Source organism: Neodiprion lecontei, chromosome 6 (genome assembly GCF_021901455.1).
Source record: "Neodiprion lecontei isolate iyNeoLeco1 chromosome 6, iyNeoLeco1.1, whole genome shotgun sequence".
NCBI classification, from domain to species: domain Eukaryota; kingdom Metazoa; phylum Arthropoda; class Insecta; order Hymenoptera; family Diprionidae; genus Neodiprion; species Neodiprion lecontei.
Window position 1 is genome coordinate 11243655 of NC_060265.1, and position 19311 is coordinate 11262965.

General features: G+C 41.0%; 1 protein-coding gene across 1 annotated transcript; it reads right to left on the reverse strand.

Moving 5' to 3' along the window:
• Positions 1-3007: 3007 nt before the first annotated feature.
• LOC107220207 lies at positions 3008-18585 on the reverse strand. Its single transcript, XM_015658698.2, has 4 exons — positions 18117-18585; positions 6273-6358; positions 5264-5488; positions 3008-4677 (listed from the first exon to the last, which is right to left on the reverse strand). The coding sequence occupies exons 2-4, from the start codon at positions 6351-6353 to the stop codon at positions 4099-4101; spliced, it is 885 nt and encodes a 294-aa protein (XP_015514184.1). The 5' UTR covers positions 6354-6358; positions 18117-18585; the 3' UTR covers positions 3008-4098.
• Between the last annotated feature and the right edge of the window lie 726 nt (positions 18586-19311).

Genomic DNA, 19311 nt, shown 5'->3' on the forward strand with positions numbered 1-19311 from the left:
CGCCTCTGAATCGAGTTCCAAATCTCCAAGCAGTGCAATCGGAGTCTGATGGAATTTTGGTAAAAATATCGTTCGTTCTGCAGATGGATTCCACACAATTTTTCTCAAGTCTCCGTCGCTTTCGGTAACGTAATGATGCTGATCTAAGCTTCACTGGCTTTTGAACATTGCCATAATTTATTTTAATTTTTCATTTTAAACTTCGATTCGACTTATGCTGTACATTCATGACCGACTTAAACATCTTCGAATATTTGTGAAGTCTTCTGAAAAAATTATTCAACAACTGTTCGGATCCTCGTTTGAGAATTGTGACTGCCTCAAGATATAGAAAACCGGCCACCTTTGCCGTTTTTTATGTGGTTATGGCCAATACGAAAGTAAAGTTGATCACATGTTTATCTTGCGATAATTTTACGTGAGAAAATTTCGGAATCAGTCTCATGTAATTCTAATCGTTTGATATCTATTACAAATAATTTCTGGATTCAAGATAAGGTCTTCGATTTATATCGGTAAGACACACTTTGTAATGTTCCTAGCTTAACAATTTTTATTCAAAACCTTATTTATAAGCGTAATTTGAATTTCAGATTGTTGCAAGTCCAATTTTTACTATAAACAAATACTGAGCAATTCGAGACGATCGCTGGTGCGTGGACATTGGGCACACGAAACTCTGTACTTATAATTAATTGCGGCTAACTATCCGGTTACGATCTTACCCCCAGGTTGAGAGGTACTGATTAATCTTGCGAGAAGCATACCTCGCATATTCCGAGCCCTACCCACATTCGAGCAGCAAGACATACCTTACTTAAATTGACCGTTATCGCCGTTGCGGCATGCAGGGCCGCATCAGTGGATATTCGCAAAGCAGTTTATTGCCAGGGTATCATTGTTATTATTATGTGCCAGGCTGTACGAGAAGCCATTGAAAGTACTAAACTCGTTGCACTATGCACTCGATTTCTCCGCGAAAACTTCGTTTCGCAGCCAAACTTATACGTGGACAACTGTCCAAGCTTTGGTTATTACACTATTTAAATTATTTGTTCCTACAGTAGCGCCCAATTTCTGGAAGAGGTTCGTGTCAAATTTTGGAACGAATAACAAATATATTATATAATAACGTAAAACTAAATCCTCCAAGTCCTCGTCAAATGAAATGAATACATTTATATTTTCTATTTTTTTTTTTTTTTTTTGAGTCTCCGTATGCGTTGCATGCATACGGCTCTCTTTATTACTTTTTACTACTTCGGGGAATGAACACCCTAAGCTATCAATAACCTTACTGTTTAGATAATTCTTCGGGACAATCCTTATCCAAACAGACTCGTATATACAAACTCCCTAAGAGGAACCAAATGACCTAACAGGTACAACGGATTAGATCCGTATGGGTCTATCTCAAGTGTCTGTCTGGGCAGTATTGGCCCGAACATAAAATAAGGATATCTTTATTATATACAAAAACAAGCACGGAAATCCCTACCCGCACGAGTGGAAAAGGCGGGATAGTTCACGATAAATTCTCATGTTACACCGTACCGGAAGGGCGGGGGTAGCTTAGACAAATGAAAGGACTCAAAATTTTATCAGGACCTCCTTATTGGTCCTTAAGGATACTGGGAACCAATCAGGAAGTAGTTTATGGAGAGTCGTCAGCCAGTCGTCAGACAGTCGTCATTCAGTCTTCAACAAGAAATCATTCTCTCAGTTTTAGATAATCCAATCGTATCAAGTCGAAGAGTCTGTTAAATATCCGTAAAAGGTCTTTTACGAAATCGATACATCAAGCGCTAAATTAATTCCGTGTTCTGTTACTTAAATATAAACTTTTTTTTTCTCCCATTATTTATAACTAAAACCATTTTAACCACCTTTATAAACCTAAATTAAATAAACGAATAATTGTGTTTTAAAACTTATATCATGAGTACACCAATCAATTACCTTTAACGCATCCATTCAATTAATCCGTCTAGCATAATTATTTTTCTTTTTTTTTGAAACCCCACAAATAAAGTAACACAGTTTACAAGCTAATAAAAGCTCAACAATCAGTCAATTAACACCGTATCCAGTCCTCGCCCAGCACGCAGAGCCGCCCCACAGAGCCCGAATCAACAGTTAACAACAAAAGGTAAGTGATCATTTTCAAGTGATCAAATTCCAATAACTCATATTCGGGAAAATTAGTCTCAACTAAGCGTTATATTTATGGAGTGGTTTGGTCATCAGCCAACTCAGCCCATAACAGTAGAAGTTCAAGATTTATACATGCGATAAGACGAGATATGCAATTTAACTAGTGTATCACAATACTTGAAACAGTTGGTTGAACTGAGCACATGAATTGAGATGACATGTCTTCGATTTTAATTAAATTTTCCATGCAAACATTGACAGATCTTTCTGTTTTTAATAGTATAATCTGTGTGTCAGAATGCTCACTTTTGTCGACGATGACCTGCTACAAGATATATAATGGCTTATTGACTTAACATCTATTCTCTAAGTTACGGTGCAGAGTTTACTTTGTGTATTTAAAAAATTCACACTTCATGAAAGTTGATTATTTGATTGACCGAAAGTCAGACAATATTACAAAATTTCATGTCGAAAATAAAATGCTAAAAATATTACGAGTCTTGTGTATTCAGTGTTGCTCCATACTTGTCCGGATCTAAAAACTTTTGCTCTTGAAGGAGTGATTTCGATTGTACAGTAAAAAAATTCCCAAAATTTTTCTACGGTTGAAAATATTAAGATTCTATTTCTGATTATTTGCAAAAGATACCGTAAAGTTGTACATTTATGTTGCTCATCACGTCATGCAGTATTTTCCAGAAATTAGTCACCAAATTTTCCAAGTCCAAGTAAGCTGTTTATCTTGTTAGTAGTTTTCACGACATGTGCTTTCACTGTATTTATATTCAATGAGAATAAATTTCCTAGTAGAAAACGGAAGGTACTGATCTACAGTAAATATAGCAAGAAGTTATCATTGGACTGCGCATTACGAAACGAAACAAAGTTCGACTTACATAGGCGCTATATTTTAAGTCAAGTAATAAAATAAGACTCGGTTATACATACATATATGTAATACATGATACATATCATATAGCTACTGGAGAGTATTTTATATAAATTATACAAAATAATAATAAACAAATGCTTAAATTTATTGTTAAATAATTAAAATAATAATTATTATTATTCATTATATATTAAAATTTTCCTCAACAACGAATATTATTATAGATAATAAGAATAATAATTACGCAAAGAATAAAAAAATAATAATAATAAAAATCGCATTGACTCAAACAAATTGCCTTTTGCCGCATTGTAAAAATAAATAAATTCTTCGGGAATGTTGAAATTCTCAATATAATTTATATAATACATGTGTTTTATTTTTTCGCTAGTCGATGTACGTGTACAGATTACTATTCGATTCAAACGAGCGACTACTTGGTAGAAACCAGCGTTACATAAGACATAATTGGTAACTAAAATCATTAACACCCCAAATATTAGTGCAACAACTAAAGCTTAGGAACCAAATTCTTTTTTCTGTTATGTAAAGATTGAAATTCAGCAAGTTTTTTAATAGTTTCAACGATCGCCGTTCCTCTAAATCGAATATACAAACTGTATTCGTATCACACTTGTAGTTCAGTATGTGACAATACTTGATTCGTAAATATCAAAATTAGGTGAAATGAAAAAACCGTGGCACCTAGGCTTACATATTTACGTACATATAACAAGTACAATAAGATGTCGAAAAATACCCAGCGTTCTACTTAAGATCTATTCAATCCTTGCCTTCCACCTAGTTGCACTTAGAGAAATATTTTCAGTAGTCTTCATCGGGTTCACCACAGCTCAATTAATATAAGAACATTATTATAATATTAATAATTGTAATAATAGTAATAATAATTCATTAAGTGAAAAGGTTTCTTTCTTTTCCTAAAAGAAAAGGCAGTTTATTCCGTTGCCTTTTTGGCGACCAGCGTCAAAGTGCGTACAATTCGTACAAAATGACTTTATAAAATGGCGTTTAGCAAGCCCTAATTTTCAGAAATCCTTCTTTTTATCCTTTTCGCCGAGTATATTGTCGTGGTAGCTGATCTCCTGACCCGCAACAGCTGGATGGAGGTGATGCGGTTCAACGTCAATCTTCTCCTTGACGTCGGGGTCCAAAACAAGGGAATGATGGGGTCCTCGATGCATCGATCCGACGTGATGCGGCTTGTGTTCCGGTTCTCGCTTCTCAAGCTTGACGAGTAGTTCCTCAACGTTTTCGAAATTGTCTTGATTAATTTCTCTCATCACCGGACTGACCTTCTCTACACCTTCCGGTTCCTTCAACTGTCCCAGTAATTGCAGAACCTTTTCGGGGTCCAGTACCACATCCCTGGAATTATTTCCCGAAGCGTCGATTGTTGGTGTCAGCAATATGTCCGGAGTGTCGTCGACGATGTTCAAATTCTTGTCCAAATTTTCCTCAGGCAATGGCTCCTGCAGCAACGGTGCGTAGTCCAACTTAATCTTCGATGTTTCGGTACAAGAACTACAGGAGCAATTTGTGATTATCTGCACCTGCTTTTGCATTGTGATCGGCTTGCTCTCCTCATCTTTGCAATCCAATGTCACCTAAAGGTTGTTGAAAACAAAACATATAAATACACGCACGCATATACAGACATAAATCCTGGAACAACACGCCTTGGTACCGACTTTTTACCAAGTCCATGGTATCGTAAACTTCAGAGCATTTTTAATCAATTGTGTAGGTTACTATTTTTCTAATCAAAATAGTAAACATTTCGTTTACAATCGGTGACAACTGCTCGAAAGTAATAATAACGATTACGTTTTTTGCTGACTAAACATTTATTCCATTGAAATCTACCGTAGACCAAAGAAGTAATAATAAGATTTCATCTTGAGACAAATTCCAATAATGCGAGCAAGAAGATATGAATGTCTGTGAACTATTCTAACTATTATTTTCAGCTACCACAATCGATAATGAAATTAATTATGCAACCGACAATAGTTTGATTGACAAAATGTTTGTACTAATAACGCGCAGTCACGTCACGTTCTGGTTGCAGTGAATGCCCGTTGAGTATGACTAAGATGAAGTGTACCACGATTGGAAAATCAACCAAACAAAACTACAACAAAATACCGAAGTGCATATAGGTATGTATACATCGAGAAAGTGTTTTCTTACCGTGTGCCAGATGCTGTCCAACGGTTGGCATGAATCGCAGTAAGGTCTTATGAGGTCACCAGGTGCTGAAGGTTCGCTGTGCGGTACCATATAAGAGAAGCACGCACCCACGCACACGTTATTATCCAATTCCTGGGAGGAACATTGCGGCGAGGTAACGACCTGCTTGATGGGGGTTGTCTTGCACCAGCTGTGCTTGTCGGGATAGAGTACGATGTTGTGCACCTGAAAACAACAACGCCCCAGTACCGCAGGTTAAATATCCGCACAGTAAAAGGCAGGATGAAAATTTGCATATGGAATGGTTGGACGCAGAGCGGGGAAAGCCCCCACAAATTCTTCCTCGCATCAATAAACGCCACGACGGCAGACATTTACGACTGGGAGGTGTACGGGTTACCGTGCAAGTTAGCCCAACTCGCCTTGTGTTTCTTTGTGACTTTTTAACGCGTTTGCTCGCTTAACCTTGTCCTCACCAATAAACCTTGTCTTCTAAACAAGCAGGATATAACGCCCTGCAGCAACTCTGGACCCGGGAAGCCGAACGCCCCAGAATCATCACCTTCGATAAATAATCTCTCGTGCTTGCTGTTTAACTCAAAAACATCCGACGACTGTTTTTGGCTACTATAAGCCGAAAAATCCTTAGCCGAACAAGTTCTCAGCTTTGCTATCTTCCGACTTGTTTCTTGCAAGAAAGGTAAAGCAAACCAAAGTGAAGCGTTCTTTAGTACCGCCGAGACGTAGCTTCGTGCACTTCCCAAGATATATCGCATCGTGTACAATCGGGCCTTGATGCCCATAGAGGGTTGCGAGTCTTTTAAGGACGGGGGCTGCCTCTTGGGCCTCGATTCATGTCTGAGACCCTTCTATGGGCAGGAAGAGGCTGCGGACGTGTAAGCCTATAAACGCACACGCGCAAAGGTATCTACCGCTTATATCGAATGGGAATACATCGAAAGGTGAAAGGTTGAGATAGGCATCACCTACCTGGATAATATCAGCGTACCTTATGCTCTCGATGGGCTCGTAGAAGCGAGAATTGCACCGTCAAGATTGCGAGAAAAGTCGATATTGTTGTCAAGCCCATGTTTGCTGAAACAGTTGAAAAGTTTTGCATTTAAGTACGACTGTCAAACTTCCAAGATCTGAAAGCTCTCTGGATAGATAAACAAAAATTAGAGTAAATCTGCATGGTGTTAAAAAACAAAATGGACAAAAAATTCAATCATCATAATGAAAAGATGAAGGTCTATTTGAAAAGCTCAGAACAATGCTTTTGGAAGTCGACCTATGGCGGCCCTTCGATAGGCTCTACTATCATGTGGCGACGGGAGTTCTGGCTAGACGGACGCAATGAAACACGGTCATTTAAATTCCGTTGATTTTTTCGCATGAATGAAAGTTAATGGCTGCTGCAGATACGAGGGCCTCGTGCTGCAGGTGAGGTTCCAGGTCGACCAAGGTTCGACGACCGCTTCGAGTTGCGTCACTTGCTGGTAGGAACACAACCGCACTGCCCTACCCGACTATTATGACCATCCAACAATCGCTCTGCATTAAACCTGCCCAGACTGTAAAACGCGTAAGATGAACATAAAAAATTCTTCTTCACACCCATATTCGACGCGGAAGCTTGTTCATCGCGTTCAGCACCAAATTGCTGTAGCAAAAATATCGAATCGTGTTCTAAATATCACATCCCGGGAATTCGAAACTGTCACTATTGATGGAAATTTAACTTGTCTATAGGCGAAAGGAAAAAGGAATACGATTCTAGTACATTCAACGATTTACTTGACATAAAGTGACCACATGCAGATATAGACAAGACTGTGTATAGGAATTTTCATGAGAAACAGGGTATTCAAGCAATAGACTCAATATTTGACTTCGTTCAAATTGTTCGAGTCAAAGCAACGATTAAATTTTACAACTTTTCATTTCTGCGTTCTTTGAGTTGGGAATTCAGTATTTCCAGACCGTTTCCTGTTATCATTTTATGCGGGTCTCGTGTAGATCTGGAAAAATCATGTAAAACCAAAAACAAGAGATAAAATTTGTCGCACTGCTAACTTCAGTAATTTCTTGTAAATGTTTCCGATTAAATTGCAGTAAAACACATGATTTTTCTTCACACTGTGTTTAAAACCAATGCCTTAAGTATTTTATAACCAGTTGTGAAAACTTCTGATGTGATCTCACAATGGCTCTCGGCACTAATTTTCAAGCATATTCGGATTTCGCAGCCGAGCATCCCCGAGACAGCCAGTTTTACGAGCATTGATGGAAAAAAATTGATGTATGAAAAGACACGGTGATATGCTTACATGGAAAGATCTGATTTTTCCAAATTTCTGATTCAAAGTACGATTTACGGCTTAACGAATTCGAAAAACATCAAATAAATATCGTCTTCCTCAACACCTGCAGGTACCTTGAGTGCAAAAATGTGGAAAATCACACACGGTTTAGCTGGCTTTACGGTCGTTTTGAGGTGCAAAAATGCTCATTATATTCGTGACATTGTAGCAGACATATAGTGAAATAAGAAACGAGTTGCCGACAAAACGGGGCTAATTAAACGCCGTGGAATCTCACCTGGCTAATACGTGTATGCACGCACACCACACACCATAAACGTGGGGACCAGACAAGCTGACACTAACGAGCACAGATCGGCTGTATCAGATGCTGTCTGTTGACAAAGGTGACTTTCGTTCTTTGATAGCACCAATTTTTCTTTGAAATACGGTGCATTCCGAACCTTTTGGTTTCGCTCCAACTTGTTGTGTTTCCCTGTTGTTTGTTTGCTCACGTTTTTTCTATTTTGCGTGTGGCGCTGTATTGCTTTTTGTGCCTTTTGCCTCGACGTTCAGCGTCGGTGATTTTCAACCGTTTCTTATTTCAAGTTCTGGGAACTTGCAGCAGCCTCCGCCAAGAACGATTCTACACGAAGGTGCCGCAGCGCAGTGCAGGATGGTGGCCCCTGTAGCCTACCTGCGGAGCTTACGGTGTCTTTCAATAGCGCTAAATTGCATGTATACAATATATGTAGGCATGCATCGGTACACACGTATTCTCGCAGTTCATACACCCACATATATATAGGTATATATGTATATGCCAGCTCATGGAGCCGCGGTTGCAAACTCGCATGCATTATGCACATGCGGTAGATATTACATGGACGACTCCGGCGTACGGGGAACCAGTAATTCTTGTCTGCGGGATTCAGCGAAACCTTTATAATGTACCAATGCACCGAGCTGCAATGGAACGGGTGTATAAGGTATCCGGTCCTCATCTTAACAGAGGCTTCGCGCCGAACGAAGATTTGAATGGCAGTGGACAACGTGATAGGGACGGTCCGCAGGTATCGAGGGGCCCAAGGCTGATTTACGAGGGCCAAAGGACAGCCTGCTATTGTTGGTCAACACCTCACAGTAAAGGTACTGCCGTCCCCGTTCGTAAGGCTTTTTTACCGAGGTGCACTGCACAGCCATGCAGCTGCAGCCCCGAACTAAACGGGCCGAGAATTTAAACCGGGGCTCCATCTCGATGGCCGGATAATAAAGGATAGAATTAAAAGTATACCGACACAGTGAAGCGTTCTTCACTTTAGGGTTTTTTCGAATTTTTTGGGAACATTCAGGAGTTGAGCATTATTACGTCGGAAATGAAGAGCGGAATTTCGTCCTTCACAAGTTATATCTAGCAACGTACTCGACCTCATGTAATGCCTGCCAGTCATCGTTTCTTCAGCAGAGGTCGTTTAGGAACAGGCTATGCGATAGGTTTTGAAATAACGTCGAGGAATTTCATTCGCAATTGAAGGAACCCTTGCAGCATTAGAAAACAAAGAATGTTGGTAGAGTGAATCGTCTCATATGATTGAACAGTATTCTAGGTAAAAAATCCGCGATTTCCGATCGAAAATGTTTTTTGCATAAAGTCCTGCGTTAATGAGAAAAAGAACGAACGTAATCGTATTCTAATTCAATACAATTTCACTACATTTTTATTCAAATGCCAAAAAATCCAAGTTATCGCATCAAATTTCTTGATACATTAACTTTTAGCTGGCCCCTTCATCTAGCATTACATTACTGGCACGTTGAGGCCATGCACCAAGGCAATTTAATATTTTGACTTGAATTTATTTTCGGATACTCACTTAAGTATCTTTTACAAGATAAAAAAAGGACGCACAATAATTTTTAATTCTAAGGTGGTTAAAATTTTTCTAAACGGCAGAAACATTCACGTTACGAATGTCTTGATTAAGAACCCTTAGGTCGCGAACAACCCCAAGGTGCCAGCTAAAGGATAAAGAAGTTTTTCTGGGTAAAATCATTGCACGATGATCACGCGTTTCCAGAATCTCTATAATATAGTATTCTGGTAGAGAATTACAAGTCAATCGTAAACCGCAGATGTTCAACGTCTAAGCATCGTTTCATTCAATCCCTTACGATAATTGGTTTCAGTTCGCGATACAAAACGTAAAACTACATATGACAGAATTATCTCTCAAACTTTTGTACCTCATCACTGAGATGAATTTTCGTAATTGAGAAATTCGTTCTGCATACTTCAGCTCTCAAAAGACGCATTCTTCGAAGCTGTATAGAACTCGACGAACGTACGAAATTTCTTCAACATTTGTACTATGTAGACAGAGAGTAACACCGATCGTGATGTTCCGTGAAGAGAAGTTTCTGTAGCGGAAGTAGAGTGACCTTTCCTTTTCACATGGATATAATTTTCTTCAGTACACTATCAAGACGATATTCTGCACGATTTAATGTTTGGTTCGATAAACTTTTCAGACTGACATGAGTTTCATTGCCGTAGCGGATGGCGCGGAGCAGAATAAACGTGTATCTACTGCAAGCAGTATCGGTGAATATGGGTTTAGATTACTACAGGTTTAGAATACCGGCGTTTCGTCAACGAGAACAGAACTGCAATATCCTTGCTGCTCCAATCTGGGGTTCACTGATACCTGGTGATTATTGACCGAAAACTTGCAAGTTTTCTAAGCAGAAATTTTTTATTCTACAACGTGCGTAATCCCTGATCTATAAGAGCAAAATGAAGTCACTTGAAGAAACTTGGACGAGCTTTGAACTGTTGCAAAGTTGATTATGGGACATGATTTCGTTCATAGCACACTTTAATCTTTATAATGTATTTATTAGGATATAACAAGAAACAGAACTTCGTACAATTAGCATAGCGTCTGTTTAGCTTCACTGATGGCATCTGTTACAAGAAGGTAGTGTTGTATTCGACAAACGAAGAAGACCACAGAATAATAACTATCTAGAGGGTCAACTCAGAATCTTAAGTCTTAATCTTAATTCTATCTCAAGTCTATCCTTGTAGTTAGCCTCTCTTTCAATGACTTATTATATTTCCAACATGAACAAGATCCTAAAATACAAGTTGCAATATAATAACTAAATATTTGGCATAAAAGAACACGTAAAAAGCTCTTATTTATCGTTATTCAAAGATTCCATCCACCTTTCCCATATTCGAGTCTCATATTAGCCGTTTGCAGGATTCCGTACATCAAAAAGAAAAAACGGAACCCTTACAGGATGACTTCGTTGTCCGTCTGTCAAGAGCCGTTTTCACAGTATAGGGTAGAGGTATCAAGTTGAAATTAATATCAAATACTAAGGTCTATGCTCCCTTGGAGGTGCAAAAAATTCAAGCTTTTAAGGCAAGACAATCAGAAGATGCGGCAATTTATGTCGTATATTTTGATACTCGCAACCTCACAAATCAAAACCTATTCCCGTTGACCTAGAATCACGAGATTTGGAGTGAAGTAAGGTCTTATAGCACAAGTAAAAAAAAAACGTCAGAAAATAGTTAATTTCCAGTTATATCACATTAAAAAAAAAAAAGAAGCGAGTTTATACGGAACCCTCAGAGCGCGAGTTCTACTCGTACTTGTCCGGTTTTCAGATCGGAGCCATATCAGGTGCATCACGCGAGGGGATATAATATTTTCCTGAAGCTGTATGCAATTTTTTTTTATCGGGGCGATTGGAAAAAAAGTGATTAAAAAACATTGAGCCAATCTATGCCGAAGAGAGGAGGGAGGGTCTTGAAATTGACGCCAGCGAAGCCCGCCCCTGACAGCTGCAATCTCCGGTCGAAAATCGCACCCCGGCTCAATAGCTCTTTGTTGCTCCGTTGAGCCCGGCACCTCCTCTTCGCACCAGGTTCGCTTCGTTCAGACTCTCGCTGCAGGATTCGCTTTGCTTATTTTTCAAAGGGAATAAAAGGGCTACGTTCAGCCGTGAGTTTAATTTGATTCTTAACAAAATTCGACGCGCTCCGAAACCGCAAAGTGCCCATCCGCCCCCTCCGCCCATTCCGACGCCTTTACCTTCTCTCGTAACAATAAGGACTTACCTATATTATGTGCACCTCGCTGCCACTCAACGGCGCAACCTTCCTATCGCTTCACAATCAAAGAAACCGTCTCTTATAACGTAAACCGCTCCTCCGCAAAGCTTGAAATATAATTCAAAGCTTCCTTCAACTCTGACGGACAATTTTTCAAATTAACTTCTCCCCTGTATATCCCCATTGTACACTTGTTAAATTCTTTTTCATTAGCCGTTTTTAGGAAGGTAGGCAATTAAAGCGAACTTTCAGATTCATATTGAGTCAGAAGTGTATCGATTTTTTCCCTCCTGGTATAGAAGACTGAGCTAAAACTACTTTTCGTCCAGAGGAGAGGTCGCATAAAAATGAAAATTCTATTAGGTACATGAAAAAGACTTGAGGAACTCGCCGTTTTAAACGGCGTTGCCGCAAAACATGTAAAGGACTCCTGCACACCTTGATTCTTTTTCTTTGAACTGGTTTTTGTCAAAAGCGAGATACATTTTCATTGCAATGCCGATGATCTCAGATTTTTGGCTACATCGTCGTAAATTAAACAGATGGAAAACCAAACGCTAGTTCTATTTCTGATATAGCAATCCTTTACCACCCTACGAGCCATACTTTCCACGTTCAGCAATACCGTGAAGATACTAATTTGTAGTTCAAAATCAACGTACGAGCGCATAACGGGCTTGGTAAATCATTTAAGCTAATTAAATAATAGCTTGCGATCTAGCTAACTCCCGCGTATAATAGTCCAAAGTTCACTTCCGTATATCCCCTCGAGTATTCTACAATTGCCGTTAATTTTCATAACCACTCATTTGCTGTCCTGTTTTTCACATATAAATTACAACGTCAATGTATATTTCTGATTGATTCGATCCTACGTAACAGTTTCATGCTGCTAAAAAATAATAATTTATTAGCTACATTATAGGGTTAACGAAAGTCTCGGACAGTAGAGTTAGGAGTTTATCATCTCTTCGTTTTCATTCTATTTCAAAATTCTCGAGTGACACAACTGAGACCAATGCTATAAATTAAATCACGAATACTTTTCGCTCTTCGCTGCTCAAATTTAAATAGTTCAAATTTGAAATTTGATTTGTTCTTGGCTGACGTGCAATTTCAATCTTCCAAGCAAAAATGAATCGTCGATTAATGTAAGCTGACGCGGTTCTGTTCTTCAAAGGACCCAATATAGAGTTAATTATTCAAGCGACTTTGAAGTTCGTCGGAGACGTGTGTAAACATAATTTACATTTAAACACATCAATTTAAATTGAATGCTTGAGATTGGGATGAAGCTGTCCGTGATGGCAACACCAAAAGTGCAAGTACTGGTATGAATATACATATACAGGTAGCCATCGATATAATAGGTATACACTTGAAAGACCGAATTTCATTAGCTGGCATTTGACTGCAGTATACATATAATATAGGTATGTGTTCGGTGTCCATACTTATATACATATAGTCTCGTGCAATAGTTGTCAGTTCAGAGTAAATACATCAACGTGAGCATGTGTAAACAGGTATGTATACCTACGAATACGAAATAGACGTGTAAAAGCGCAACGAGAAAGTGCCGAAATTAAAAAATAACGGAGATCTTGATAAACAGCTATACCTTATTATGTGCCTACCTATATATATAACCACGTGTATTTATACAGGTACGTGAACGCTTAACGATTATGCCACCATGATTTTACCTCGGCACACACGCACGCATGCCTATGTTATACGTATATTATAAGGTTATCCGTTTGTTACACCACATATCGCAGCAATTACGTAGTACCCGAATAAACGATTTAGTAAGGCGTCGGCAGAATAGTTTACAAGCCGAACGGTTAACGTTCCTTTTAATCTATCCGATCGTGTCCGTAATTACACGAGATCGTTCCACAAGCTGCATCCCTTGACCATCTGCGGGCTCGTTTAATATACATTCGAAATACATAACACACGTTGTAACACCGTTTGTCCTCCAGCTATCTGCTACACGTTCCTCTCGTAAGACAGAGGCGGTGTGGTTCCATTACTTGATACCTGTAAGTGCGTCGCACGCTCGTCAGATTTTCACTCAATTTCGATTACCATTACAGATATTGACGGAAATGTACAGCAAGATTTTACCGAAAAATGATTATATATGTATACTCAGAAAATCCTGAGATTTACGAGTTTGGGATTCGTTTCACGATTAAAATTGTTACTTTCAACGTGTCAGCTGGAATGAAAAATATGCTTTGCAACAATTTCAAGTGAAATTGAAAGCCGAACATGCAGCTCTTAGTTTTGTATTTTTTGTATCTCTGGGGCCGTTCCGTAAAAATAGACAAATTTTTTATATCGTAGTTTTCTGAAAGAACCATAGGCTTTCATCAATTTCTCTAACATTCGATGTGAATTTATGTGGAAATGTTGAACTCACTTATCGAAAGCAATGATTCTGAACCTGTACTTTGTTTTTTCCTTAAAAAATTATTATTCCTCGTAAGTGTGTTTGGCTTTCATCGTTAATTTGTGATATCTTATATTTTTCATTCACGTAATCAAGGAATCTCGAAAATCGCAACAACGAAAAAAGTCTAGAATTTAGTATGCAAATATATTCTCACGGCACAGTTGGTATTTACAGATGTCTGTAATGACATTTAATTTTCAAATATGTAGTATCGATCAGGGTATAATATCCAATCAAGAACTCAGAACGAAAATTGCTGGTGCAAAGTATGTAACCACGTAGCAGCAGCTGCAGATGAGAAAAAGCGGTCTTCGAGATCATCAGAATTCACTCGAAACGTTTAAAGGCTTCCAATCACCAGCCGCAGTCGCGTACTGCATATTCGCGATTCTTGCCGTGAGTCGACGGTTGAGATTTCACAGAATTATACAGTATCGAAGAGAGGAGTAAGAAAAAAAAAAGAAAGAAGAAAAACGGGAAAGATAAAATAAAAGGAAATAAAACTGAAACGAACGAGTCCCCGCGCAAACGGCATCACCACCATCTGCCCGACCGTCCGTCCGTTCGTCTGTAATCTGATATTGGGATAGGTAGATGCCTTAGCGCTGTACCAACACAGACTTGCGTCCCATCACGCGTACTCGTACGCACAACGGCATTAATGTCGCGGCATGCTTGTGGCTGTATACGCGTGTATAATACACACCAAAGATCCATGCCCCGCCGGGGCCGGATCACCTTCGACGTCACCAACCGCAAGCTACCAACCCGTCGTTCCAGGTGCGCTCTTGGTGTAGGCTTACGCCCGGCGTTCATGTGCGCAAGTACCTTCAAACGCGCGAGTCGCAAATCAGTCACGCAAAGTAAATTTTGCGCGAAACCGTGGCGATGGGCATCATGGAGGCTAGCGACAAGTAACCGCGAGTATCGGGGCTGTAAGCGTCGCACGAGTGTAGATAGGAAGGCTGTCGCCACTATAGGCTTGGCGAGTGACATACACCCGTGAAAACAAATACATTCGTGAGATTCTTAGGTATTTGCCGACGGCTTTGATGTTTGCGTTCTTCGAAGAATACCTTACAGTACTACGCATCCTCCTCGGGCATACCTACCTACGTTAGAATTCCTCCTCACATTTATATTGGCTACACCTCGCTTAATCGTAGGCCTTGCAGGTACCGCGACGCAATTACACAGCCATGATGTGCATGCAACGCAGTGTGCCACCGGATGATTCTTGAAAAGATAAAGACAGCCGCAGCCCTTGGGTCAAGTACGAAATATTGTGTTTTAACCGGTGGGCTGTTTTCATTTCACGATCATCTTTTTTCGCATAATTTCGCTTTTTCAGCCTCTGAACGTCGCGGCAGGTTGCAGCCTTCAGTGATGAAATCGACGAGCGAGTCGCCAAAATGGCGTCGTAACGAAAATGCAACGAGCGTCGCGGCGGGACGAAAAATTTCTACAGAATGCAAATGCTGAGTAATACGTTGCATACACAGTGCATATATTGTTTCTATTCGCCGTGAGAAGAAACGATTTTTCTCAAGAATGCCGCAAAGGCTTCTTGGGCTTCAATTTAGGGACCACATCACTACGTGGCGACGGTTCGCCGTACAAGCGATTGTTTTTCGAATGGTAACCTTGAAAGTCACGGAGAATCGGACAACTGGTCGAATGAACGATGATGATGTCGAAATTACAATTTGTGAACCAATGAGAAGAAATGTTTGAACTGCGTAAACCAATGAAATTGCAGAAGGAGGATGTTTCGATGTTTCTTGTATGACGTGATGGTTTAACCTTTCGTAGCCGTACAACAATTCTTAATCGACAAAACGTAGATGCGTAGAGAGAAAGAAAGTGAAGGTTATGTTTATCGAATATGTTTTTAAATTAGATATAAAAACTACGATTATTCGATTACTTGACGGCTGAAAATAAACAAGTTTAAGAAAAAAGAAATACCTACATGTGTTTTGACATGTGCTGATTTTTTACTTTTTTCAGAAACAAAAAAAGAATCATGAAACGTTGGGGCAAATTCATCGGAAGAGGTTATGTCGTTATGACCTTTCTCACCAAGGTGTCGGAAAGGTGTTCGCGCCACCGAATGCGCGGTTGTTAATTTATTTCTAAGCGATGCTATTATAACATAGGTATACGGTATACATATACGTACATATACATACACCTACGTATCCCTGCGAGACAAGCCTCGGAAAAAGATGTGCAGTCCCCTCGGATATACCCGCCCATTTTTAAGAGGTGGGCATTAAAAACAACAATGTCATTACATTTTAACGATCTGTTCCGCGCTACCCAACTATAAAGAGGGTATTCTCGGTGTTGGTCCGTGCATGAAGACACAGAGGTAGAGCACTGGCTCCTCCACACGAATTGCTTTCTGTATTGGGAGGTATACGCGCGTGGTGCGCGGGCGTCGAGCGTCGAACGTCGGGCCCTGGGCCCCCCTCAGGGCCCGTGGGGCTGAGTTTGGGCCGGCGAAGAATCTCCCCCCCCCCCCGCCGGGGCCTCGTACGCGGGAAGAATCAGTATGGGTGAAACAGAAAAGGAATAAGAAAAGTTGAGATGGCGCCACACGTCGACCGTGTTTTCGGGGCATCCTCCCTGCTGTTGTCGCCTTTTTTTTTTCTTCTTCTTTTACTCTTTTTTCTCTTTCGTCTCTCGACGTCCTATCCACCCGCCTCTTTCTCTCCCTTCTTATTCGTAAAGCTCCTCCGGGCACCGGCATTTTTCCCTCCTTCTTTCTCCCTCGCGTGACCGCCTTTTCTTCATGTATCGCTATCGCGTACGATCTTATTAACTGGCACCCACGCGCTCCGGTGGACCACAGAGCACCGTACGTCATTACCATATTTATGTTTGGAAAATGCGATGCATTGGTAATCTTTCTAGCTATACGTATACCAAGGCCCAATGACCGCTCTTCCGCTGGATCCTCATTGCGTGGGCAACAATCCATGCAGCACGCTGTGGTTTATTGTACCGATCGCAAGATATCTTTCACTTTTATTCGTTTCAAATGCAATTAATATTATCATGACTCGACTGTTTCGAAATCCTTGCTCTTTCCCTAGCCGATAATTATCTTCACTTAAGCATCAATAACATATTAGTATGTGAGTATCCATAATCGTCGTCGTATTCTACTATAATAATTGCTACGCCGTCAGTTTCATTTTTTCTAGAGATCTAGTGTTGAGCTCAAACTATCGCATCGTGAAATTTTTATTATTTTTGCTCAAGTGTGAATGTGTGGAGCATTTTCGCACATCCGCTGAGAAGAAACGTGTTGGTCGTATGTATACGTCAGTAATTATTGGTGTTATACCTATACGCATGTGTACCCAGCGTCTGCCGTGGATACAAAAATCTAAATTTCTAATTCGTCGCGGTAGACGACTTATACAGTCATCGTGTCTCGGTGTATCAGTCGATTTTCAACAATCGGTTGGATAAATTTTACGAAAGGCGATCGAGGGAAGACAGGAAAACAATCTTAAATCATGAAAATTAAACGAGTAATGCATGAAAAAATTTGCAAACGATCTTCGGCCGATCGTTGTTAAACATTTGTGCGGGTTTTGTTCGACCGCTCGTCGGTCGTTGCCCTAAGTAAGAAGCAAGCCGGTATAGGAACTTGCTGGGAAATCGGCACGGAATATTAGCGAGGTAAAACATGTACATATGGTGGGGGAAACACGGCGTGTGTGTATATCTGCAGCTCGGTAAGGCCGCAATTCTTTTGCGCCTAAAGCCAACCAGTCTGACAAGGCTCCTAGCTAGCTCAAAATGGACAAATATCAACGATGACGTAAGTCGCGAATCGAGGATTAGCACGACGTATGATGAACTGATGCCTCGATTTATTGCCGATAAGCGAGAACGGGGTCGAGAGTAAATGAGGATGATGAAAAACAAAATATAGAGACTCACCGGAAAAGAAGGTTGTATCTTATGTACCACCTCCGCTTCAGTTAGCTAGACGATAGGAAATTGGAATATCGCGATTCGCGAACCGATTTACACTCGCGTGCTGCTCCCGCTTATCAATTCGATTAATATACCTATTACGTACTTCTGCGGTTACAAGTATACGTACAATTCAAAGACGCGGCTGTTAATACCCGACTCGCGTGTCGATCCTGCGTGTAGAACAATTCGGCGCAATTGGTCGCGTACGCGATCGGATCGGTGACCGTCCTCGTCGCGATCGGAATCCTGACTCTTAACGAGGTCCCTGGTGCGTCGCGCGGAGGCTGCCAGGAGCCGACTGAGCCTGGTCAAGCTGCAGATCTCGACGGCCCCGTGGCGGTGGCGGCGTGCTGTTCTTTCCTCTCCTGGACCCGGGGCCCGATCTCGACTACCTACGACCGTCGCAAGAGACTGTTCCGAGGAGACTGTACATATAGGAGGAGACTGTAAAAAGCCACATCGCCCGGGGCCTTACACCTCGAACCAGTAAAACTTGTCTTGTCCTCTGACGCTAAAGTGCATTTTACACGAGGTTCGACCGAGCGCCGCATTGTCGCTATCGCACACGCGAGTCTACTGGCCAATTAAACGAGGATCGAACCGTGCAATGCACCGCGGAGAGGGTGACGATCGCATGCGTGCGTTTTCGACAAACACACCTGCAAAAACAGAAATCAACAAATGGAAAAACAAAACGAAATCGCGGAGCGCCGACGCGTCGCGGACCCCGGAGTTCAGAGAAACGGAGTTGAAAAGCGCTGCCGATTCTCACGGCCACCCGTCGCGTTCGCGCGGCGATATCGCGCATGCGTGTTTCGGGCCTGACACGTGCGGGCTCAAAACGTAGAGGGCCTGTGCACAGATGCACGTTTATGCAGGGCGTGTTAGAACCGAGGTGTTCGGCTCAGCGGTTCGGATGTACGAGTTCCATTGTAGGGAATAATAAATTGATTACAGAGCGTTCGTTGCGAACGCGGTTTGAAGAGTTTGTCTCGGACGGTGTATATATACCCACGGCTTCCGCGCCCTGTCATAGGATTCTCACTTTTATTTTACACGACCGCATGATTAATAGCAATTCTTTTACCTTTTTATGCGACGGCGTGTACGGCCTATAGGTTGATACCTGCAGCGCACACGTCTTTCGCCCCACAGG